Source organism: Solea solea, chromosome 17 (assembly GCF_958295425.1).
Source record: "Solea solea chromosome 17, fSolSol10.1, whole genome shotgun sequence".
NCBI lineage: Eukaryota > Metazoa > Chordata > Actinopteri > Pleuronectiformes > Soleidae > Solea > Solea solea.
The window spans coordinates 2,612,317-2,637,881 of NC_081150.1; the positions used below are offsets into that span (position 1 = coordinate 2,612,317).

The 25,565-nt window shown below is 40.1% G+C and overlaps 1 protein-coding gene across 5 annotated transcripts in view; it reads right to left on the minus strand.

Annotated features, from left to right (window-relative positions):
- Positions 1-1,460: 1,460 nt before the first annotated feature.
- Positions 1,461-25,565, minus strand: part of cnih3 (cornichon family AMPA receptor auxiliary protein 3) — a 72,480-nt gene continuing 48,375 nt past the window's right edge. Inside the window, exons 4-7 of one of the 5 annotated variants that reach the window (XM_058613369.1) lie at positions 16,051-16,163; positions 9,430-9,573; positions 8,790-8,845; positions 1,461-1,675 (exon numbers count right to left, since the gene is read on the minus strand). In XM_058613369.1, the coding sequence (XP_058469352.1) occupies positions 8,818-8,845; positions 9,430-9,573; positions 16,051-16,163 (285 nt within the window). In that variant the 3' untranslated portion in view covers positions 1,461-1,675; positions 8,790-8,817. Of the gene's footprint in view, positions 7,639-8,789; positions 8,846-9,429; positions 9,577-16,050; positions 16,164-25,565 lie in introns of all 5 variants that reach the window. The other 4 variants (XM_058613366.1, XM_058613365.1, XM_058613367.1 and 1 more) reach the window with 4 other exon arrangements.

The following is a 25,565-nucleotide window of genomic DNA, read 5'->3' on the forward strand; positions in this document are numbered from 1 at the left end:
CACGTCTTTTGATTTTTTTAATACTTTTTATTTCATAAACAATATCTAAATTTAACTTGGTTGGTCACATACACAGTAAGGATAGAAAATGACTTGATGTGAGGAGAGAAAACAACAAGAAGTGGGCGTTCCTGTCTGCTCCTTGAGTCTCCGCGTACAAAGTGAGGGACGATGGTGAAGATCGAGAAGAGTGGCTTTGTTGGTTCACAGGCGGTGCTACATGTGGAGGGCGGAGCTTCAAACCACTGCTGCTAAAGCGTCTGCGAGCGAGACACTGAATTCATTGCTACTGTCACGGATTATGTAACTGAACTTGAACCTGCATATGGAAGTGAACTCCATATCTGGGAAATAATATTAACACCTTGATGTGCTGTGTATTCCTAGGATCTGAGGCTACTTTTTGTTTTAATGCAAATCAAGAAAGACAAAGACATGGTTCCCTTCATGTTCATGGTTTCTTTAAGCATGGAGGCAAGCCATCAGTATCTCACAAATAGATATAGAAATAAATAATAATTCAAATACCGAAAAGACAACATTTTGGTCCATGGTGTAAATAGAGCTAGAAAAGGTTAACACCCCTCCCCCCCATCTTCAAACTGCGCTGGTTAGTTCTTTACATGTTGGAAGACCTTCACCTGTGTGGCTAGACTATCATAAATCATTTGTAATATATAGCCAAATATTGCGAATATTGTGCAAGATCAAAGACGTCATTTGTGCAAAGAATATGTACTCCTCTTACTATAAAAGCTTTGACAGGGTTTAGTTGTTTTTTTTGTTTTTTTCCTTTTGTCAGTTTGAGTTTTAGAAAAGTTTTCCCACAATAGACCAAACATGAGGACGACACAAAGAAGGCTTCTGCTGTATAGAACACCTTTGCTGTAGATCAATTAGAAACACCTTTTCTTAAAGAACACACCAAAAGAATGCACACGTCACAAAAGCCATTCACATAACGTCAGAAAGAAAATTCACAGGCCGTGGACTGTTCGGTGTCGTCTGTGAGTTCAGAGAGAACTCTGTAGCTCTGACGCTTCCCCCAGAGCTTCTCTCTCCCTTTTCTGTACAGTGCGATCCGTCCACTCCTTCATCCACCCCTCGATTTCTGACTCGCCCGAGGAAGCTACGGTTGGCGAGACGCGTCAGCGAGGAATGACTGAGGGTCGGCGAGTGGTGCCGGGGCTGGACAGTGCTTCACCTTGTGCTGTGCCTGAGACAAACTGTGCAAACGCTACTGTGCTCTTTCTCCTCTGGGCTACCGGCACTGGTGCTGCTCAGTTAGTATGGTACCGCTCCAGAGGATACGTGTGTGTGTGTGTGTGTGTGTGTGTGATACAAACATTGGCCAGGCAGTGATTAACTTGGGTCTTGACCAATCAAACTGTAAACAGCAGATTTAGCCTTCAGTTTTTATATACAGAAGAGCATAAAACATGTCCTTTCTTCTTTGGGGGGGAGAGGGAGAGGGAGAGAAGGAAGCAGAGAATAAGCTTCAGCCACGATACATTGTGTTCAGTGCTCCGTGTCTCTCTTATCTTCTTTACATTTAAATTTCCTGTCATATTTAATTCTGGCATGACACAAAGGGGCAGTCTGTGTATCCAGAGGCTTTGCTATGTCACTGCTGTATAAAATCAGTTGTTATGAGGTAACCAAGGAGTAGATCATACTGCAACACAAGAGAAGAAGCAGGAGAAGGATGTGAGTGGAGACACAAGGTGACAGAAAACAGTTACATAATTCAAATCATTCATCTAAAAGCCTGTTATACACCTTTCAATATCTCTCCGTCTTTCATTGATCCATAGTTGCTTTTCTTGGTGATTGATCTCGATTGCTGCCTCAGCTGCTTGCAGAATTAATAGGTAGTCGGTCTGTTGTGTACTTTGCTTCATCTCTGACTTATTTATCCATGTATCTGGCATAAAACGTTAATATGTGACATCCATTTTAAAACCTCTCTTGTCACAATCTACATTATTCTTATGCTGCGTCAGGGATACTGCTGCTCACCTCAACGCCTCCACATTGGTCATAGTTGAATAATAATTGGTGGCGTTAAAATGAGACACAATTGTCACTCAAAGCTGAATCTCTGTGCAATGAAATGTCCTCTTGCTCTGGTCAGCAAATTAGATCTGCTATGACCTAATAGCTTAGGTTGGCCAACGTTGGCAAACAGGCTCCTGCAGTAAAACGGACATAATATTGTGCATCTCTTTGTTTCGTCATGTGTTTTTGTTCAAGTTCACACAGAACACATCTGTGTCTACACAGACGTCCAGTGTAGTGCAAACAGAATCGTGCCCTCATCTGCTGCCTGTGTTGAGGTACAGCTGCGTCCACACTAACGCATGTAAGCACTGTGTGGAAGAAAGGGTGCAGCCTCTTTACTCGTCTGAGTGGGAGCTCCCACACAGGGGCAGAGTGAGAAATAACTGTTATTATAATATCACAAGTGACCTGAATAATTCTAGATCCACTACCCTGTTTGGGGCCTACAGTAATGTATGCTGCAAACTATGCTGTAAATTGCAGCTGCTAATGTAAAATTAGCTAAAGTATTTACATTTGTTCAGCTGTTTTTGTGTGAAACTGATTTTTACCTTGATTTCTTTTACATCCTCAGCAGTGTTGGGTCTAAAGGCATGACATTTGGACGCTACCTATTGATATACTGTGTGACTAAGGTGCGACGAGTGTAGCCAGCTACTGCTTAAAAATAGCTTAAACATGCTACAGAGATGATAGATCAGGTTTTATGCAGAGATACAAATAATGAAATTACTTTCCCCCCCCCAAACCAATCAAAAACAGGAGAAAACTATACATTATCACTGTTTAATTATGTTTAAAGTGAATTGCTTTACTCATATTATCATTTTCTTAAGAGCTGTAATTTTTCAAAATCACACTTAATGTAAATCTGTATACCAAATTGATTTTTTTAAAAGGGAAATATTAGACATTGGAACATTACATGGCAGACCTGTTAAAGTACTGTTATTAATAAATAAAACTGCAATACTCTTCTACAATGAATATCATGATTTAACCTTATTATAAAACAGTGATCTAACAAAAGTCAAAGCAACAATCCTTCCTGGCATGTTTGTGCTGTTTTCATATTTCCTTAAACACTGCAGCTGTGGAAACACCGCTGGATGCAAAATAAAAAAAAAGCAAAGCCTGATGAGCATCATGTAATGCAATGACCATGTGTAAAATAAGCTGTTAAAACACAACTTTGCTGAAAAGTGCAAGATGATTCCAGCAAAATGATGCATTTTTTTAAATGTAAATTAAGTAAATACGATTTAAACCTGGAAAAAAATGGGTTAATTAGGAATCCCATGAACAGCAACAGCAGTAAATAATCACACATTGGGGAAGTTGACACTTGTTTCACAGATCTGTGACTTAACAAGAACAGATTGGCATCAACTCATGATCCCACAGTTCTGTATTCACTGTGAGCGAAGCAAAAACAGAGCAGGAGTGAATTATTTCTCCTGTAAAACCTTTGAGACTCAGGAACAGGTTTTTGTGGATGTTTTTTCCCAGTCCAGTCTGGCAAGTGACATTTTTACTGTTCAGATAAACATGTTTAATGGGAATATAAACCTTTTTATTTACTGTCAGTTATGGTTTTGTGAGAATTAAGACTCTGCCCTGCCGTACGTTGTCATCTGTAACTGATGATAGATGGGATGTGTGCAAGTCTAGCACATATAGCTAGACTTGCTATATATATATATATATACACATATGTGTATATATAGAGATAGATAGATAGATAGATAGATAGATAGATATTTAGATTGCTAGTTTGTGCTGTAGTATCGAACATGCCTTATTAATTAAACGGCCTGTTGCTGTTTCTGCGAGAAGGAGCTGTAGTCAAGAGTGTTTCATGCTTTAAATGTTGAGCTGCTCATCACAGATAATGTCAATAAGTAAAAGCTTGTAGGCTCCCATTTCTGTATGAATACATTTGTCAGGTATGGTGACAACTACAGTATATACCCGGGAGCGTGTCGTGTCTGTATGCTGCATGTGTCAGCCTGAACTTCTGGGTCTTAAACTGCATCGTTATTGGTTGAAACACCAGTCGCTGTTGAAATTGCAGCTCCTTCACTGTCCCAGCATCATTAAATGTCAGCTGTATAATAAAATATTTGGTACTGAGCAACACAGCCAAACATTTCCAGTAATAAATGTCAGCATTAAATATTGTTTCTTGCTCCTAAGCGTGAACATCGAAGACGGCAGTTAAGTGTTGGTTGTAAACGTCTTTATAGACAAATAAATCAAATCTCCAAATCAGAAGTACAATTTATAAACATATTGATGTTTGTTAAATTGTTGTTTAAGAAAATGATATCTGTTTTGTTGCCCACCCATCGCTGTGCTATTTGATATTTGCATTTATAGATAATTGAGCAATAGAAACGTAGTTGTTTTAATGCTGTGAGTGCAGCTGTGTGCTACCAGTCGTGAGACCAGGAACTGTATCGTACATGTAGCCAAAGTGCAATTAAACCCCACACTCATTAAAGCAAATGTGAGGTGAATTAGTGCTGAACGCGGGCTCCTCACATGACACCTTACTACACATGAACAACATGTGTTAATGAGGTAACATCCTGTTAGAGTTAATTAGAGTGCAGTGTGAGTAGAAAGTCAGCAGTCTCCTGATTCTCTTATTATTGTTTTGGGGAATTTAAGTAATGAAAACTAAGTAAATGCATTATGCATGTGCTATTAATGTATTCACACTTGTGACTCTGTGACAGGTTCTAATACTGTCCATGCAAATTGCATTTTAGTCCTTGTGAACAACAACAACGTGATGTCATGAGAATGTTGTGTCCCTTATCTGAAAACGGGCTCTGTCTATTAGAACTTCCTCTCTATTGTTATCAAAATGTGTTATTTTTATTTCATATTCAGTATTTAAGAGTCACCTGAGGTCTAACAGTGAGGCTGACACTGAACACACAGAAGGTTGTTCCATGTTTGACTGTAAGAAGACGACCAGGTCAGCTTAAATTAACACATTTCACCATCATTTGACATCATTTGTCTCTGATTTTATTTTTTCCACTTTAGATGGATCTATTTTTCAGGGCTGTGTGGACACAAATGAAATTGCCAGATACTGTCACATCAGATGATGTCCCAGATCAGATATATATCCAATAATATGTGACCATGCGGCATGAATGAGGACATCCATATCAGAATCCATGTGTGTTTTTTGCCTTTAGGCATTTGCTGAGTGTTGACATCATCAACCTGTGCTATGTGGGTGTGGCCAAATCTCAATGTCGCTCACCAATTTGCTGTTTCTGAATCAACAGAATTAAGTTTTTTCTTTTATTGTTGATGCATACAAAAATATACTTATTTGCATGTCTGTTCCATTTGAGAGATCGATGGAATTCAGATGTTTGTAGTTAAGAATGTGGACGTAACTGTATCATAAGAGGTTGTTTCATATTCAGATGATCATCTGCGTAACATGTATGAGAAGATTTTACTTGCAAATGTACATTAAGACAGAAGCACCCAATCACATGCTAGTGTAGTGAAGGCAAGAGGAAATACGGGAGCTTGTGTTTCCTCTTCCAAGAGAATAAAACAAAGTGATTATACACCACATTACACACAGCATCCACAGAGGAGAAAGGGATAAAAGAGAGAAACTGGAGGGTTAAAGGTAAAAAGGTTACATTCAGTGAGGGACTGTCATTATCATCCAGTGTCAGGAAGCGCTATAGCAGAGGAGTGTTACATACATACATGCATTATATATCATTGTATGATAATATATTTGTACCAGTATGTAATTCTTGAATTATTTATCAAAATATACATTGGCATATCCCAGTTTTTGTTTGCTTCCCTTTTGAGCTTCTTTCCCCCTGCTGTTGCCCACATGGACCACATCAGGAGTTATAGAGTAATTCCATGGGTCACCTGCGCCGGATACGCTCCACTGACCAACCACAGAGGATTTTAAATCACCTGTCATCCAGGTGTGTGGAGCCTAAATGCTCAGGCACAGACTTTGTTTTCGCCGAGGCGTCTTTAGGGTGCATGCAGGGTTTCATTGGGTGAATATAGGCGTACGTGTGTGAGGATTCCTGCATGATTAATTGTGAAGGCGAAGGTCACAGATGCAGACAAGTGTGCTGGGGTGTGTTTGGTTTCAGGGTGCGGTGGAGACAAAAAAGAAGGGTTAGTGTTAAGAGACGGGGCAAGAGAAAATAAAGCATCACGAAGCAGGTTTCAGGCGTCTTCACTTCCAAATCCAACCAGTTCTAAATATTCATGAGAACCAATATTTACTCTGCATGGTGGCATATAGGGAATCGGTTTATTTTTGTCATCCCTGTCTGTCTGTGTGTACAATATAAGTAATTATTGGTCATATTTCAGGTGATTAACTATTAGATCTGATTGGTCAAGAGTCAATAATTAAATATGACACTCTACATGGTTTAGTTCTTTTTCCATTACTAAGATAACACCTCTTCAATGTGGGCTTGGTCGTCATAGCACAGCTGCATGAAAATGCTGTGTCATCGTTTTATACCTAAACGTATATACGTAAACCTAAACCAACAAACTAGTGACAAGCAAAGCACTTCTTTTCAGTGTATTTGGATCATTAGAAACAGTTAATTAAATACATTAGTTCAGTACTTCCTGCATGACCGGCAGTGCTGTCGCTAAATACAACAGACTCCTTTGTTAAATATTAAGATTTTAGACATTTTACTTGCTAAATGTTGGAGATTAACGCATGTTTTCAGGGTTTTTACATCTTTTTAATCTAGATTTCGGCATTTTTCGGATTGATTCTTGTGTCGGATGTCACTCTCACATTTTCTATCGGCTCAGTTTGCTTGGAACCTCACCAGAGCAGGTACTAAATAAGTACCAGGTATTGGGAACTATCACTAATGGACTAGCAAAAAAGAGTAGAGTGGAACTAGTGGAAAAGCGCCAATAGACACACCTACGCAATCCTGAACAGACTGGAGAGAAGCAGTTTTTAGTCTTTACTCCACATTTGCATTTCCTTACAGGCACTTTAATATTGCTGATGTGCTGGTGATCCATGTTTTACATATATTACAAAGAATAATGTGCTGAAATTTGATTTAAAATGATCACAAACACGATCAAAATATCTACGCAAAATATAGCAATTAGGATTTTTTCCCCAAATTCATTCAGCACAATCATGAAGTCTGCAAAAGATGCTATGCTACTAAGTTTTTTTTTTAGGTGTCTCTGCATCTGACAATAACATCCTGTGGCTTAATTTGGTGTAACGGCCTTCATAAGGTTATATAGCAAAAAAGAAAAATCACATTTCCACAAAATTAGATGTAATAGACAACCTGCTGAAATATCCAGCTCCCAGACTGATGCCATCCTGAAGTCTAGATTATATCTCAGTTGTGAACAAGCTGTCAGAACCAATTATGTTGAACTTGATGGATTTTAAAAGTGAACGGGCCATCAACCTGCTTTGTAGTGAAGAGCACAGAATACCTCACATCTGCTGCGGCGGCTGCTGTCAGTGGTCACTAAAACATCCGATCAATCCAACATGAGCTATAGAGCGGGATAGGATGGAGTGAGATGGAGAAGCAAGATGATTTAATATCATGATGAATGCTCTTGTTTATAGCTGCGGACGGCCACTGTCCACAATGGGACAGAAACACACTCTTCTCCACAATCTCAATTACCAACAAGTAAGCGATTACTTGATTACTAAATTATTTGCCAACTATTTTTAGCTCCTTACATATGATTTATTTGTTCCTCTATGACAAAGAAATAATACATGACGGAGTTTCTTCACACTTTTCTGACACTGTATGGACTAAACCACACATAGGTGTCATGTTTGTTCAACCTTTAACAAAGTCCACTCAACTTTATCCATTGACTGATCACTGGTATGAAAATGGATGCGAGGTGAGCATTAATCAATGGGTATAAATCATTTACCCACTTTCTTGTACTTATGTTTTGTCACTTCCATGCCAGGAGGGAGCATGCTGTCATCTCAGTGTTTTGTAGCAAAGCATAGAAAGACTGTAGCTATCATAAGAGCGAGAATTTAGGATCTCTAACATTTGGACATTTGAAGAACATCATAGCTGTCAGGGGAAAGCACATGCTAAAAAGACAAAATAAAATAATAATTAAGAAAATACACTTCAACATGCTTCTATTTTGCATGTAAACTGTGCTGTGAAATGAGAACTTAACCTATACATCATAATATTAAGCACTGCCATATCTGTAGAACAATAAGGCCAAAACTGTCAGCTCATGATGTTGCTTTTCTACCTGTGTGGTATTGCTGTGACAAACATTTACAGCATACGATTAGCAACATACCTGCAGCCTTAACATTAAGGCAGGCCCATTGGACGGAGCAGCATGTGTTAAATGTTTAATCACAGCATTGTCACACACATACAAGAGCAACTCCATGTTAAAGTTGCAATCCTTGAATCATTTTTCATCAAAAAACCTCATCCTGTCCCCAAAAAACAGACATAGCTCCACATAATTAATATATAGCCATGTATAGGTTGGCTATATGCTATTTATCATTGGATAATACTACATGTTTGTGAATCAGGTGATTTTTATGTAACAATGTGGTGGCCATATGGCGGTCTGTAATTCTTTTTCTACAGTGTTTACTATCTCAGCATAAAAAGGTCAAGAAAAGATAAGGATTGTACCTTTAAGTGTTTCCATTGATATGACCTATTAGAGGGATATGTCCAGGTTCCACACACTGCAGCACCCACATGACACATGGAACAGGAATCCGGAGTGATTAGTAACAATGTTATTAGACATGAACAGTCATTACATTACAGTTATGTAATACGTTAACATTCAACATCACACACATTCATTCAGATATCTGTGCAAGAAGCAGGGCTGTCCTTCTGCTGTCCATTAGCATGGTGGTGGTGCTTGTCAATGAAGTAAAGAATCAAATTCTCTTAACATCACATGCATTAGCAGTACTGACTAACTATAAGCCTCACTGACCTACATTATTCAATGGGAGCTTGCATGTGATTGCCAGAGAAATGGTTGCTTTATTCAGTGATTTGCACTCACATCGCTTCATCGAAACTGTGAAATCGTAGAAACTGTGTTAGAATCAAATGTGATGTGAGCGCTCATTTTCAGTGCCCTTGTTTAAAGTCATCACTGTTTCCCTTCACAAAAACGGGTCTAACGCTGTGGTTTATGTTAAGTAGCTTCAGCTCATGTTGCCCTAAACTCCAGCTGTTGTAATCAGATTAAATGTAACCTCTTTACATGTAATCCAATCATCTCCCACACACAACGTGCCCATGTGCTCACCAGTAGAGATAGTAGAAGAAGGAGAGGACGAAGAAGGACAGCTTGCACCAGGCCTCCTTCAGGCAGAACTTGAGCGTGTCGCCGTTCATCACAGACGCTGGGTCGTAAAGCAGCTCCTTGGTGTCCGTTGGGGAATGAAAGTACCTACCACACAAGGCAAAGACCACACCGCGGGTAGTTGACCCGTTCCAGAACCGGGGGGGGGGAGGAAGGGGGTAGGTATAGGGAGGCGGGGCAGATGACAGGAGGAAATGGGAAAGAAGATGGTATGGACAAAGATGCCATGATGAGTTAGGCAGGCACCATCATGCAGCAGGCATGGGTGGAAGAGTAACTCAATATGCTTGTGGTAATTGACTGTTTGCTCAACCTCTTTTGCTGCCTGTCAAGCTTTGGATTTCTAAACACGTTGGATGGGGCTATAAGATGAAAGATGATGGGTAAACATAGGCTAACGAAGGTTTAGAAGCACATCATGGGCCACATCTTTAGGTAGTATAGTGTACCTAATAAAGTGGCCCATGTTTTCGTGATGTGGTTCATTTGATTTCAGAGATGATGTTCTGTATAACTTGATTGCAGCAAGTTGTCATATGAGTTAAAGAGGCCCGTCATTCGACAAGGTGTTTTCACGCAGGAAACTGCTGCTCATTGGATATTTTCTTTTTTTGAGATGTTTGTGCATGAAAATCTGATTGACTGATCGGTTGGTTTTGGTTGTTCCTCCATGAAAAGGATATTCATGGAGGAAAGTCTTTCATTATATCCAGTTGTGACTTAACTGATGATAGAGCAGCTCTCAAGGGATGTGAATGGTCCACACTGCTGAGGTTTGATGTCAAGCACATAGAGCTCCAGTAGCCATGCAATCCCATTATGCAGCAGTTGGGAAAACAAAGATCCTGAGAGACGGCTGGGGATCACTGCCATAAAACGCACATAACACGAGTATAGAAGATGGATCTATGGGAAATGAGGGACAGTTAAAAATGTTGGAATACTGCAGGTCTGGAAAAATATCCATTCTTGCCATTTCCATACTTGTGAAAAGCATTTTGGGAAGCATTACACGGGTCAGATATATTCAGTCTGTCAAGTTGTCGGATATATTGCTCAATCTCCATGGGTTTAATGTGCGCGGTGAACTCTGGTGGCTTGAAACTGGCACCGGCGACCATTCATTCTGCAGAAGCTTTTCCTGCCAACACGGCAGCGTAAACAAACCGAGTCACGTGACACCTGGAGCTCTATGGGGTACGCTGACAAGATTATTGCTTTGCAGCTGTGCACGGTTGAACATCAACAGGCACCATCTAGAAATGAGCATTTTGATTTGCCGCATAAAAATCACATTACTGTGAATTTTAAATGGTAAATCTTTCACTGTGTGTGTGTGTGTGTGTGTGTGTGTTATGCTAAAATGGAAAGCTTGACATATGCATCAACAAGGGAGCAGCAAACAGTCCACCTGATAAGGGAAATAGCGTGTCTCATGTTGTGGTACAAACTGTTAGTTTGTAACAAGATAAACAAAATATGTTTAATATATTAGTAGATAATCAAATATATGTTGACCCAGGTCCGTTGTGTGGTTCCGGGGTTTCTAAATCCTGTCAGCTTAGTTGGTGAATTCTAAGAAAAAATAATTCACAAAGTCATTTTCACAATGAATTCTATCAGAACATTTTCTCCAGAAAAAAAAAAATATTTTTTTCAGCTGCTGATTGATTTATAACTGAGAAATTCCACCCGGGAAGAGACTGCATTTTATATTTCAAGGCATTTAACATAATCAATATTTGTACAAAAACCACTTTCTGCCTTTCTCTTAAGGCTGTGTCAAATAAAAGTAGAACACATTAGAAGTGATTAACTGTCGTCTGGGGTTGGAGAATTGTTGGCTGTTTCCAGGAGTTTTACATTCCAGTGAGACTCTTCCCTGAGGCTGTTAGAATTATGAAATTGAGTCACTCTGAGAATTGCAACTGCTAACTGTTGCTGTGAGAGAAAGCAGTGTGCGTGTATAACCTCATTGCTGCTTTTATATAGGGTGGAATTTCCCTTTAATGGAAAGGTTTCTGTCATAATGGGTTCACTTTATTAACACAACAGACCACTTGCATGAGGATAGTCAGGTTCAGTTTCAGTGATATCGCCAATATAGCAAATTCATTTCACATTAAACTTTTCAGGGGCTTGATGGGCAATGAAGTCATAATGAATGCATGTAGTTTGTTGTGTCATAACCCAGGTGAACACATGATTAATGCATGTTCATACTGGATGTTTATTCATGTCCACTGGTCACTATTGAGCGTAAAACCATGTACATTCTGTAGTCATAAATGAATTACAATGTACATTCAATAATTCATTTTTTTTGATGACAAATATGACTCATGCACATGGGAAATAATCATTAATGCATCTTGATGTCATCCAAGTGACGCGGCAACACTTGCGCGTTTCGACATTCACGTGCACAAATGACTTGATGCTGAGGTAACATGAGAAACACAATATGCTACATGTAATTAGCTGATAACAGCACAACAACCATTTGTCACACTGTTCTCCGGAGCAAAGGAACACGTGACGAGAGGGAAACACATGAAAAAATCCTACACAATCAACACAACCACACACACCATGGTGATAAAGTTGGCGACTAAGACTTCTCAGAAAGCAGCCGCGCAACATACCTGACATACTTTTTCTTTCATTTTTGTATTAAACAAAGATATGCACTTTAAGAACAGGATGGTTAGTTACATCACCGCAGAGCTGTGATAATTATATGTGATTATCATCACTAGCCACAAGTAACATCCCTTAGACCGGAGGCCAACAAGGGCACAGCATCATCACAGCAGTGCAATGCAATTTGTTTCACAGTCTTTTGCAATTCAATTGTCAAAAGTCAGAATGGGAACCAAAATAACTGCTCTATACCAACTGACATGATGACAGAGAGTCTAAGCTTGTTTAGCGTTTACTGTGTCATGTTCTTCAAAGTACTTTCTTGGCAGGTTACACTGCATCACGCTGCTACGATGTCACACTATTTATGTCGTTGACACAGCGGTCTCCATCACGCTCTGTGATGGAAACGCTAGCCAGATCAGAGTTTATTGGTCCAAACTGTACCATAGTGAGCTGAAATGCACTATAACGCCGAGTGGAAACACAACTTCACCGTACGACAATGTCCACACATTATATTGTCATCGAGAAACAATGCTCCAGACACTCTGGACCATGGGTTGGCAGGTCCAGCAGACACATTTGAGTGTACAATGGCATTGCTATAAATAACCTGTGGGCTGTAAAGAATCTAATCAGGAATTTCCTGACCCTTTCATCGCACACAATATAGTATATACATTCCACCTCATGTTTCTCCTTCTATGTATATCCATACCTCTTCTCTCTCTTGATGCTGATTGACAGTTGACATGGGAACATTTCCTGTTGTTTGATGGCTACCATTGCTGACAGTGAAAGAAACCGATTTAAAAAACTTAAGAAAAAGCTGTCCTGATTTAACCCTAACCCTAACCCACATCCAGTTGTTACTGCTACTTTAATTATTGACTCATGTAGCCAATGTAAACAGTCTCATTACTTAACATGGGCAGGTCATGGCTAAGAATAAAGGAATTGGGCTTGTAACCGGAGGGTCACTGGTTCAAACTCTGTGATGGGTCGAGGTCTAGGGTGCCCTTGAGCAAGGCACCCAATCCCGCCCTAGACACAGAGAAGTTCTGCCCACTGCTCCTGGCTTGTGTACGTTCACTATGCAGAGGTTAAATCACTATCACTAATTCAAAATTTGAAATAAATGAAAAGAAACATGCTGTAGCCTTTTTTATTTAGGCACCCATATAGAGCAGATTAGAGCAGCAACACTGTCCATGTGTCCATGGGATGCATCTGAAACAACTTCTTCTTGAGGATAGGCCTTTCTATTTTATTTCCATGAGCCAGGCATGTTCCCCACATTTTCAATGTCTCTATCTCCCACTTATGTCACAAGCACAACACGTCCTGCACTTGTTTAAAACCAAACACTCCAGGTTTTTCCCGTTCCCTGCATCCATTCATTAAAACACAGCAGGAGCTACAGCAGCTACGAGCAGCGACTTCACTCACCGCAGAATTTGTTTTTCCCGTCAACTTATTGTCTCATCACAGCAAATAATCCCGGCTCCCATGCTCCCAGACTGCCAGTGAGTCATTTACAGTCAGCCATTATGACAACATCCTTCAATACAAGTTTGTAATGACAAGCTCGCGGAAATCAATGATACCTGTGAGAATCTTGCTGCCGCAAACATCTAAGTGAAGCTGTGTGTGTTGACACATTCATACACATCAAGGTATTTATTTCTGTGAAGCATAGACACTGCATGTATCCATGAACTGTGTGTTCATATTGCTCCACTAACAATGCCTCCTCCTCTCACTCCCCTCTGCATCACCTTGTCCACTTGTGCTATCACTAATTTTTCTCCTCTCTGGCCTCACATCCCTACCTCCTGCTACTCCCTCCATCACCATCCACCCTCCTCCACCTCTCCTATGCTCTCTACCACTTCTTTGCCTTCTCATCTCATCACTCTCTCTCTCTCTCTCTCAGCTGTGCTGTGGACGCACTATCTGTAGCTGCTGGGCATCTGGCACAGTCTCCGATTAATGAGACGGCAAGATGTTTTTTCTTTCTTTCTTTGGCTGTCCTCTCCTCTCCTCTGCACTCACTCTCTAACTTCAACCAGCTGAGCACATCAGTGTAAACCAATCAGGCTGCTAGCAGTCTTTATCCAAGCAGTAAGAGCAGCAACAAAGACAAAAACAGATACTGAAGGAGCAGCAATGGGAAATCTGAAGATCACTGAGTGGTATCTATTTTTTTAAGACACAGATTTCCTTCAGTCTATTAGGGTGTCTGTCCTCAGAAATCCTGCACATCCTCAAGATGCAATTAAAGGTGTGAATCGAATCGAATTGTCACTTACAACCCCCGCTAAAATATAAGCCAGCGCCTTAACCTCCGGTCAGTTGTCATTAAGGGGAAACTTGGACTTTTTATGGTGCGTTTGCATTGTATTTTATTGGTTGTTTTAGTAGTTAGCCCTGAGGGATTCAACATGGCCTAAAATTAAAAGGTGTTTAAATTTCAGTGTCATAGAGGGCAACAGCAGAACACTGCTGCATCCCTCTGTGAACAGTCTCTGCTAGATTCTATAATTTGACCCTAAATACTCTAACGTCTGCAGACACTGACAGAAGAATGTCTCTGCATCACTGGCTGACAGCGTAGTGGAAATAGTTGGGCAGGATTATTGAAACCTAGAAGGAGACTGTGTATATTGTCAGTGGGGCTGGTATATCATGGTATGTAAAAAGGTCTAACTGTGCTCATCACAACGTCTGTGTTTTCTGCTCTGGTCATTTTGATAGATACGTTTAAATATTTAAGTTCTTTTGTCTGTACACGTGTTTAGGTTTAATGATATGACATTTTATATTGTTTAGCTTTTTGACACGGTGCAAGTGCACATTAAAAACATAGTTGGCTTCTATTTCCAGTTAAAAGCCAAATATTGTGATGTGAGACACATCTTCATTACTGGTTACATAGAAGTTTGGTGACGTATGACTGCAGCGATTGGTCTGATTTAGGAAAGTTGGTGTAGTTGGAAAGGTCACGAGAATTAACAAGCATTAGTTGAGTATTTGCTCATTTTTGTGATGTATACTGTTATATTCTATTTTACAATGTCTGTGCCTGAGTTGGTACACATTACTTTGACTGGAAAATGGCAAAATTGCGTATATGCTACTCGCTAATAGTTTTATAGCAACAGTCATGTGACAATAGAGAGAGATGGCTATTAAATGTGCAGTATTTGGCACCATGGAAGCATGACGATAGTTTAGGGAATGAATTTTAGCAGTGGATAAAAATACTGAGGTGTAAAATCGTGGAATAAGGATTTCATTATTTTCATTAACTCTCCAGCCAAGCACACACTTAAGGACTTAATACAGCATATGCACATGCATAATAAGTCTAATATTGTGTATTGAGAATAATTAGCCTAACAGCTTTTGGATTATTATAGGAGGTGCCTTTCTGTCCTAAATCTGGGATGAGACAGACTTTGAGAGTCTCCACTGGTAAGAGCTTGAACTATTGTAATTCTTTATTAAGTAACTACTTAAGTCAGTCCACATATGAGCTGTACCAGGAAGACAATATACTATGGCAATACATTCATACAGTTTATTCAAGTGAGAACAACTGATGCTAGCAAGGGTAATTCTTGTCTTGATTTGCCCTTGTGACTCATATGAGAATTTCTTCTTCATCACACACTTGTGCATGACATCCCTTAATTTGGACAGCCTAACCAAAGTCTAACACAATGCCAAACCTGAGCCCTAACCAACCACAATTCAAATCTGAGTCCTGAACCTAACCAGTTCATCAGAACACCAGGTTTTGGTCTCCATGAGGACTGCTGGTCCTGACAAGGTCAGTGTTTATAGCAGATACATTTAGACAACAAGTACACACACACACATACATATGGTCACTATGATAGAGTGGATAGTTACCTCCATGTGTTGTAGAAGAGCAGTGGGATGTTGAGACCCACAGTCAGCCACTCCTGAGCACAGAGGAACATGATGCAGAAGAGCACATGGATGGAATACTCTGGTAGCACCAACTACAGGAGAAGAATACAGAGCAAGAAGAAGAGAGAATGATTAGATGTAGAGTAGTCTTCATGTTACCAGACAGTGTTTTGTCAAATCTGGGGACTCACTATCCACAAGGGCAGGGTTTCACTCACTGCCTGCTTGTTTTAGATGTTTCCCTGCTCCATCACACCTGATTCAAATGGTCAGCTCATCAACAAGCTCTGCAAAAGCCTGGTAACAAGCCAGTCATGTCAATCAGATGTTTTAAAGCAGGGAATTATCTAAAACCAAAATATCATGTTATTTTCACTACAGAAGAGACTAAATGACCTCTGCAGTTGGGCACAGGAAGAAAACTTATATTAGTATTGGATATACACCCACACACCCTGAATTTATCAGCATATGGCATATCGGCAAAAAGTCTAATATTGTGCATCCCTACTTTTTCTCCTATTACTATTTTACGCTGTTGGTATATGCAGACATAACTTTACCCTGAACTAGAGTCAACGAAAGCGCAGTTTGTAAACAGATTCCACTTTATAATGTTCATGGCCATAGGCAAAACAAAACACATCAAGCATCAGGAACATTTCAATTCTAAGCCTAAACCTAATTTTAGCCAGTGAAATCTGTCTATCTGCATGCATTCCAAATGGATAATGCCTCCATCTAGGTTAGCGAGAGCTTAGGCAGCACACATTGATGGCAGGTTGCCATCGTTATCACGTTATATACATTAAGGCAAGACCACCTACAAGGATCCCTCCCACCAAAGCAAAACAAATCCACCTCACCCTCACTGGAGCAGCGACACTTTCATTTCTCCAAATCATTAGGGAACTAAACAACAATGCAATGTGAGTGACTCACTACTGAAAACAATGGAACATTTTGGAACAATTAAAAGGATGTTAATATTGGACATACAATCACAAAGTGGGGAAAAAATGTAGTAGAAAAGAAAATGTAATGTTTGCTTAATGTGAAAGGAGCAAATTACAGTTTGTTTCACTGCCAGGTCTCTTGTGTAAATGTATTGAAAACATTTAGGTTACCTTAGGTGCTATAAAGGAATTACAAGTATGTATATGTAAACAGCTTTTTACCTTATTCAATAATTTTACCTTATTGGCTTCAGGAGCCACAGAGAATCTCTGACTGCTTTGCCTCTGGCTGTGGGCTGAAGCGCAGCCAGAATAAAAATGGTGACCAGCCAGAACATGACATACTTATTTTGTATCCAATCCAAAAATATGCAGTTAAAAATAATAATAATGACCATAATAACAACTGTTTCCCTGACACACAGTCGTAACCATGGTCACTGTTTAATTTAACTTGATAACCCAAGTGCAGTCTTAACACACATAAATAGAAAGCTCAGCCATTAAACAAAATATTATAATTCCAACTCAATACTGTAAATAATAATATAGATAAGCTAATCGTCCTGTTTCTGTGAGCAAGATGTTGTAGCTGTGCACCATCTGCAGAGCCGGGGAAGAAAGGGGAGAAGTAATGGAGCGGATCATGTTCTCATTTGCTGCAAAGTTACTGATATAATTAAAATAATTAAATCAAAGTTAATCGTGGAGACTATAGTGCAGAACAACTGAGATCACAGCTTTACCAGTGGATCTAACTGAAGCTAGAGTTTTTGTTGTCTGCTTAGGATTGCACCAGCCTGTTTATTCTCATGTGTCACGACTTGAAAACTCTTTGAGTGCATCTGGCATTTTTTCAGTGATGAGATATTGAGTTGAAGTCTGTGGTGGGTGTTGCATGCAGTATTGGGAATGCCAGAAGCGCTACCCTTTTACTGCATGTTTAAGTATCGAATCAACAAAAACATATGCTATTCAGCTACTTTAGTTTTAAAGGGACATTTTACATGAAAGTCTTCTTTTGTGCATTTACTTAAAAAGAAATGATGTTGCCAGAAAAGCCAAAGAGGCTATGTTTTCACCCACGTTTGTCTGTCTGAGCAGCATCACATGGAAATTAAACAATGGATTTTGATGAAATGTTCTTGGGAATGAAGGTTATGATGCAAGGAAGGAACCCATGATTCAATTTTGGCTTCGGTGGAGTTTTTGAGCATGTCTGGTTGCTCGAAATGCTTTAAAATGATGAGCTAAATGTTGGTTGCACATCATCGAAAGCCATTGGTGCATTTTAAGCACTGCCAATGTGGCAGATGACCACTTCAGATAACACTCAACACTTGTTTAATGTCTGGATACAACAAGAGTTGACGTGCAACCATTAAGGCTTAGCGTCATGCAAAATCTCTACAAACAACATCCCCAAGTCAACTAAAATCTGCCGCAGCCTTTCACCATCACAGTTAATGCTATTCACAAAGAAAGCCACTTCAGCACTCATGTATATTTCATCTACAGGGCCACACATTATGGCACTATGCTATGCCATTGCTGTATACAAACGCCGTGAAAAGGCAGTGCTCAGGATGCATTATTCAAATGGCTACATGCGTCCTAATAATGGAACAACATGTTTTCGCTCAGTAGCTATTGAGCAGCGGAAGACCAGGAAACTGCTGCTAAGACAAAACCTATATATATCCATTTGCTTTCACACATACAGCAGAGAAGGTGCACGCATGCACACACGCTGCTGCAACTTGGATGCAGTACATGTACACAAGTATCAAATTAAATATATAATAAAAGCTCCCTAATGTATATTTGCTGACAGCGCTGCAGTTACAACATGACACTGAGGAGTACATAAAACTTTAAAGACAACAACATAAGAATGGGATGTGAGCATTTGTCTCCAAGTAGAGAATATCGAGAAACTACAAAGTCATGAGGATTTAATACAAAAGTGAGATAACACCGTTCTGCAGTATGCATGTTTTTTTAATTAAAAATCAAGTGGCAACAAAACCTTATTTTTCTTTCTTTAAAAAACCCAACTACATGTTTTAAATTTGACAAATCCACTGATGTGTGCATAATGAGGCTATAATCTAATCCCCTGAGAAGTTACAGCTTCACTGCCAACGCAATAGGCTGTGGACCAATCTGTGCCTATCACATCGGTGAACCATGGGTTCTGTAGAGTCCAGATGAGATTGAGATTTGTAAAGACTCAAGAAAAAGTCTATATATAGCCACTTTTTAATTATAGCTCTCATCTTTATATCTGTTATTTATGACCTCCAAACTACTTTCTCACTGTGTTCAAACTACAGGATCGTTTTTGTGCAAAGTCCTGGAGCTCCTGTTTGTTTTCAGCATCAAGCATGGCTGAAATTATACAAGGATTGTGTTTAGCTCTGGGTGATTATTACCGTAACTCAGTGGTTCTCACACTTTTTAACCAAGAACCACCTGAGGAAATATTGAGCTCTCCAAGCAACACCATCATCACCAACGTTAAAATTCAGTGGAGTAAACAGCGACGGACTTTTCACAGGAGGCCGTTTTATTTCCCAGTAAGATAAATTTGCTCTCTCATCATCCTCCTCTTCCTCACATATACTTCACACACTGGTATAGTGACATTAGATTAAGATGGCGCGAGAGATCTAATGATTATTATTTAATTTATTATATTTGTTTTGTTACTTGTTTCATTTTCTACGCACTCCGATCACATACCGTGGTAACTACAGAAGCTCAGTGGTACACATACCACAGTTTGAGAACCATGGCCGGGACTTCAATTTTGGCCTCTATTCATGAAACATTGCTACGACATCGGTGACATTGGAAAATCTGATTGGTTATTACAGAAATGACGTCACACGGTTTTGATGTGAAAGTTGAAATATTCCAACTCCTCTGTCGCATTGCGTCAGTCACGCTGCTGCTGCTAATTCTAGTCACGCAACAGATCTTAATTGAGTTTGGTGTGAACACCACAGTAAAAGGAAGACAGTCAAATGTGTCTGTCTCCATCAACATTTAATATTCGATCAATCTATCTCCAGACTAAGCCATTATTATTATTGTTCTCTCATTTTACTCATGTAGTAGCGAGCTAAAAAAAACAAGAAAAGGCATATTTTGGAAGCCTTTTGCATTATTATCTCATTAATTCAGGAAAAATAGAGCCCAAAATAATAATAAAGATATTTGTTTGAGAATGCAATACAATTCCTCATAGATGACACAAAGTCAAAGTGCACAAGCTAAAACACAAAACAGTTGAGATACTTTAAATATGGAACTGTTTCTACAATGCAATACAAATCTGAAACAATCTTTTTTTTTCTTTTTAAATGCAGATTTATCAAGTAAACCCTCTGGTGCATGGGCTACTATGGAGTTATTTTGCATTTGAAAGCACTGTTTTCACTGTGAATCCAAAACAAACCTGGCAACGAAGCGTTCTGTCAAGGTCACAGCTATTTGCATGGACAGCTGTGCGTTTACATGCTCAAATGCACACGTGCACATGCACAAAATTGAAATGATAACATTTAGTGTACCCTTTTATATTCATTGAATATGCTCACAATGCAGTGGCTATAGTTGTGCTTGTTGGAGCATATGTATTCATTTCCATGCTAATGGGTAACAAACTATTTTCATCCTTCAATAACATTGTGTTTGTGTGTGTTTGTGTGTGTGTGCATGTGTGTGTTTTGACTGAGGGACCCATCTGGGACTGTAGGTCTGTTTCTCTGGCTGCAGTGCCGGAGGGCGTCCCTTAGACCCATCTGATCCACCGCGCAGCAACACTGGCAACACTTCATTCATGTGGGAAGCTACAGTACATTTCACTGCAGTCACTCACAACGAGTGTCCCATGATGCAAAGCGACTTTTCAAGTTGAAAACACTTGCTGTGTGACCTGTGTGTTCACACATGCAGGAACAAATCATTTATAATATAGCTGAACCATGACAGCTGAAATTACCCCCGAAAATTAGCATTTTCAGTTTCATAAACAACCTTTTTTTTGCAAGGATTCAATATTGAACTGCATAACAATGTGAGCTGGTCATCTTACGTTGCACCCCAACAACAGGATAAACTGTTAAAAATGCTGAATCAAATCCAAGATGAGGGAATTCAAAACAAGTCTATCTTAATAATTAGTCACTTCCAATTTGCCAAAAGAAGACCGAGTATTTTCACTCTCGCAATTCAAACACATTTGAAACACATATTTTTAGATTCAGTTTGACTTACACTTCCCGCGGATATCATTATCTCGAATGTTCATTGGGAATAAACTCCAATAAATCGGCTCAGACCCGTGAAAAATTGCAAATTTGTGCATGAATTATGTATGATCTTTGTATTATGCACACAGTGAGAAAGGGGCATTAAGATGGAGGGAGGTGTGTAAAGGGAGAGATTTTGCCCCCTGATAATTTCTGTCAACAGACCAAAAAAAAGTAAACTCTGAAGCCTCTGAAAATGATGTAGTTGGACATTTAAAATATACCGCTGTTGTGTCCATCCCATCACTTTCCCACTGGCTGTTTTTCATTATTTTTTTAATCACACTTTCATCCCCAATATTGATGCCTTATGTTTAACATAAATGTGTGAGCAAAATATGAGCAGGCGCAGAGTCTAATGATGTGCTTCCTTTATGTAGCCTGGAGTGAGAGTTCAGCTCATTACAGCAGAAGTCAGTGTGGATGAGGGGATGAGAGATTAAGGCTACGTTCACATTATAGGCTGAAGTGACTCGCCACATGTTTTTGGTTGATGTGACTCAGATTTTTTTCAGGACTGTGGTCCCAGATCACATATATTGTATACACAGTTCCCATGGGTCCTTGAAGTCCTTGAACGTTTGTGAATTTAACTAAATAGACATGGGTCATTCAAAATGTTTGAATTTTGTGTAAGAAGAGGTTAAGATTGATGTCTCCCTTGTTTGTTATGACACCACCTACTTCATGCGTCCTGCATTGCTTGATGTACGCAAACCTTCACAGAACAAATCTTGTGTTGTAATTACTAGTGGTGTCGTGGACACTGTCCACTGTCTCTCTCCGTCGTTGACGTGAGATTCCATGAAGAACATGGAGCGAGTAACATAAAGCAAGAGAGAGCAAGTTATGTGATGTCTGGGAAATGTAAATCCCAAGATCTCTGTCTCACCAAAGAAACTTCAAAAGGACTGACTTTGACCAAGATCCAAAGGACAATCATTTGCAGAGCGTGCTGCAAATCAACAAACGGGGCGTCATGGCTAAAGCGGCTCTTACAAGGTGCCCTTCTTCTGCCGTTTCCATGGTGGCCCCACCCGTGTTCACTCATGCCCACTAAGTACCCTTTCCAGGCTACCTGGGTACTAAGTGGGCATGGGCTTGACATGGGTAAATTAAGCCGGTCCCATATGGTTTCAGTAACATGGGAAGCATGTGGGCATACACTGGTGGGGCCCACTATGGAAACCACGACCCTCTTAGGAACCCATATTGTCAGCCCGACCAAACCCTTATGACATGGACATGCTAGGAGGGCAATCGGAACGTTTTGTTGTTGGCAGCAATCTGGTATGTTTGCCATATACTGTAGCTATAAACCCAAGGAACATCTGTTTATCTGTCTGTAACTGTTCATAACTGTCCAACAGTTAGTTCAAGAGACTTCAAACACGACAGGTGACTTATTCAGGTGTGTGGAGTGCAGACTTTGACATTGTTTGGATAAGAAATGCAAGTCTCTCCTTCACTGACCATGCAAACATACCACAAATATACACCAAATAAACCCAGGAACTGCAAAATACATGCAAAACAGGCACGTGTTGAACAGGTACTGCACTAGTATGCTACATTTATGAAACTTGATACCATCTCCAGGTCTGTCCCTGCACAAAAGCCAAAAAGTAACATTAAACCTGAATTGTAGGCTACTGATGTAAACAGAAATTGCCCAGTCGGATGCATAATTTTTGGTTATGCTTTGCATAATTAAAGTATCCGCTAAATCCATGTGATCGCTAATACATAAAATGTAAAAACATACATAATATTGTCATAGAAAATAAACTTTATGAAAACATGAATGTGTAAACTTACACAACTGACTAAATGATCTACCTCTAATGATAGCTTCTGACTAAAATTACTTTGAAGAATAGGTGCCAAAATTATTTCTATAAAAAAGTACATTGCATTGTCTGACTTGTGCAACTTTCACATCTTTCTCCCCAAACAGCGTCACTTTCACATGCTCTTTCCCTCTCATTACCCCTGCACTGAAGCAAACGGCTCTCAGACCTCTTACTGCAAATCGCCGTCCAACATGGTAATTGAGCGCCTCAGCCCACGCTTCTTTAGAGCCCGAGTGGAAGCCTGGCTGGTCTCGGCCTCTCAACCTCTCCAAGTCCAATTAGTGAGGCCACCCGCCATGGAGGGTGCACACTCACAGCTGAACGGAGGCATGAGGGCTTTTCAAATGTGACTTTCCACGCAGCCTCGCTTTGAGGCACGCAGGGTAAGAACATTAGGTCACAGAGCGACACTCACCGCTAATGAGGGAAATAAATAAATAGGAAATAAAAGAGATGAGATAGAAGAGATGTGCAAAAAAAGAAGAAGATGAGATGTGATAATTGCTTGGCCATGAAGAGCACAGTTTCACAGTTTAATTTCTCCACTCATCATCTCACTCTGGTCACACTGACTGTTTGTCAGCCACCTGCGCAGCAGCAGCACGGAGGAAAGCATGGATCTCAACAGTGGAGAGTGCCTGTGACAAACTGGATCGTGGAACATCCTGCGTTTAATTTCTAGCATTATCACATTTGATTGGTGACACTGCTGCTCCTTTTTTTGTGAATAGACCTCTTGTCTATTTTTACTGGCAGCATAGCATAGCTCAAGGCAAAACAAGTGATGAAAATGATCTTCCACCACGGTTACAAGGTCTATATCTGTCAAATATGTCACGACCACTGTTTCGCCGATCTGCTGGGTATTGCCTACGAGCGGGTGCATGTGACGACGGGCTCGCAACTGCATGCGCGCAACAGCGAGCGCACGGCTCCGCAGCGCATCAACAGGTGATCACAATCACACTCATTAGGAACGCACGGCAGAAACCCCGGAACAAAATAAGGAGTGAGCATTCAGTCAGTAGCTTGCAACGCAACAAACGGCAGCAGAAGAAACGAAAGCTGAATAACCACAGGAGTAAAACACGCATGGAAGCAGAAAGGATCAAGGAGGCTACCGGTAAGCTCGCAGCTCTTTTCCGGACAGAGATGGACTGATGTTGATGCGCTGTGCGCCTATTGTTTGTATAAAAAAGAAATAATTATGTTTATATTAAAATCGCCTGGATTGTTTTAATTTCGGTTAATGGTAATTGAAAATGTCATGATAAATATGTACAATAATCTTGGTTAAAATATAAAATGTCAGGTTGATTAAGGGCAATGGTTCTAAAAAGTGGAACTAGTTTATTTAATTTATTTATACAGTATTTGCCTAATTTAAATGTTTGAATTAAATGTGGGAATATTCATTTGAATTGTTTATTTAAATACTGTACTTCAATAGAACTTTATTTATTTAATGAAATTGTTTTATTTTGTATGTTTAAAGGTTTTTCACCTACAACGACCACCACTTCGTTACTGGTCAATAAACTCAAGAAAGAGAGTGAAATCCTGAGTCTGGTCTATTTTCTTCCCTTATCAAGTGTGGGAAACCATGACGTTAAAATACACTTGCCAGTGAAAAACCGCCTGTGACCAGTGACCAGTGAAGACTCCACCTGCGGCCACAACCGAGAGGGAAAATACTCCACCTAGGGGCCTGGAGGATCGAGCCTGCTGTCTGTCAGCTGAAGGAAACAAAATGGCAAAGTCACTAGATGATCTGAAAGTGGAGAGGACCACAGCTAAGAGACTTTTCTCCCGTCTTGCTAACAGCATTACGAGGAACCACGCAGAGATGTCCATGGAGGAGTTAAAAGAAAACTTCAAGAAGCTCACATTGGAGAGCTCCAGAGTCATGGAGGCGAATGAAGAAATGGAGGCGGCCTACATAGCAGAGTCCGATGTAACTACTGCACAGGAGCTGAGCGACCCATTGAAAGCCGACCTGGAACAAACGGAGCAGCTTTGTGAGCAGAAGACGAAGGAAGTTAAACTCCTCATTCAAAAGACACTCTGGGATGTTTATGGAGAAAAAGAACTGTCCTTAGCTCTACATGTTGCTGAAGTTGAGTGCAAGAATGTCTCCTCCACCCAGCTAGATGTGACTTTGGAAGCATATGAGTTCATGCTGACTCACTTTGAAAAGTTGGTGCAGAAGGCAAAAGAAGCGCACCAAAACTGGAACCGCTGGGCTCCGTCTGCAGAGCAAAGAGACTTCAATGCCCGTCTAAGAGAGCTTGAGATGCACCTTCCCCAGCTGGTGTCGCGGAAGGCCGCCTTCATCAAAGCAGCAAAGATAAAAGTGGACACTGAAG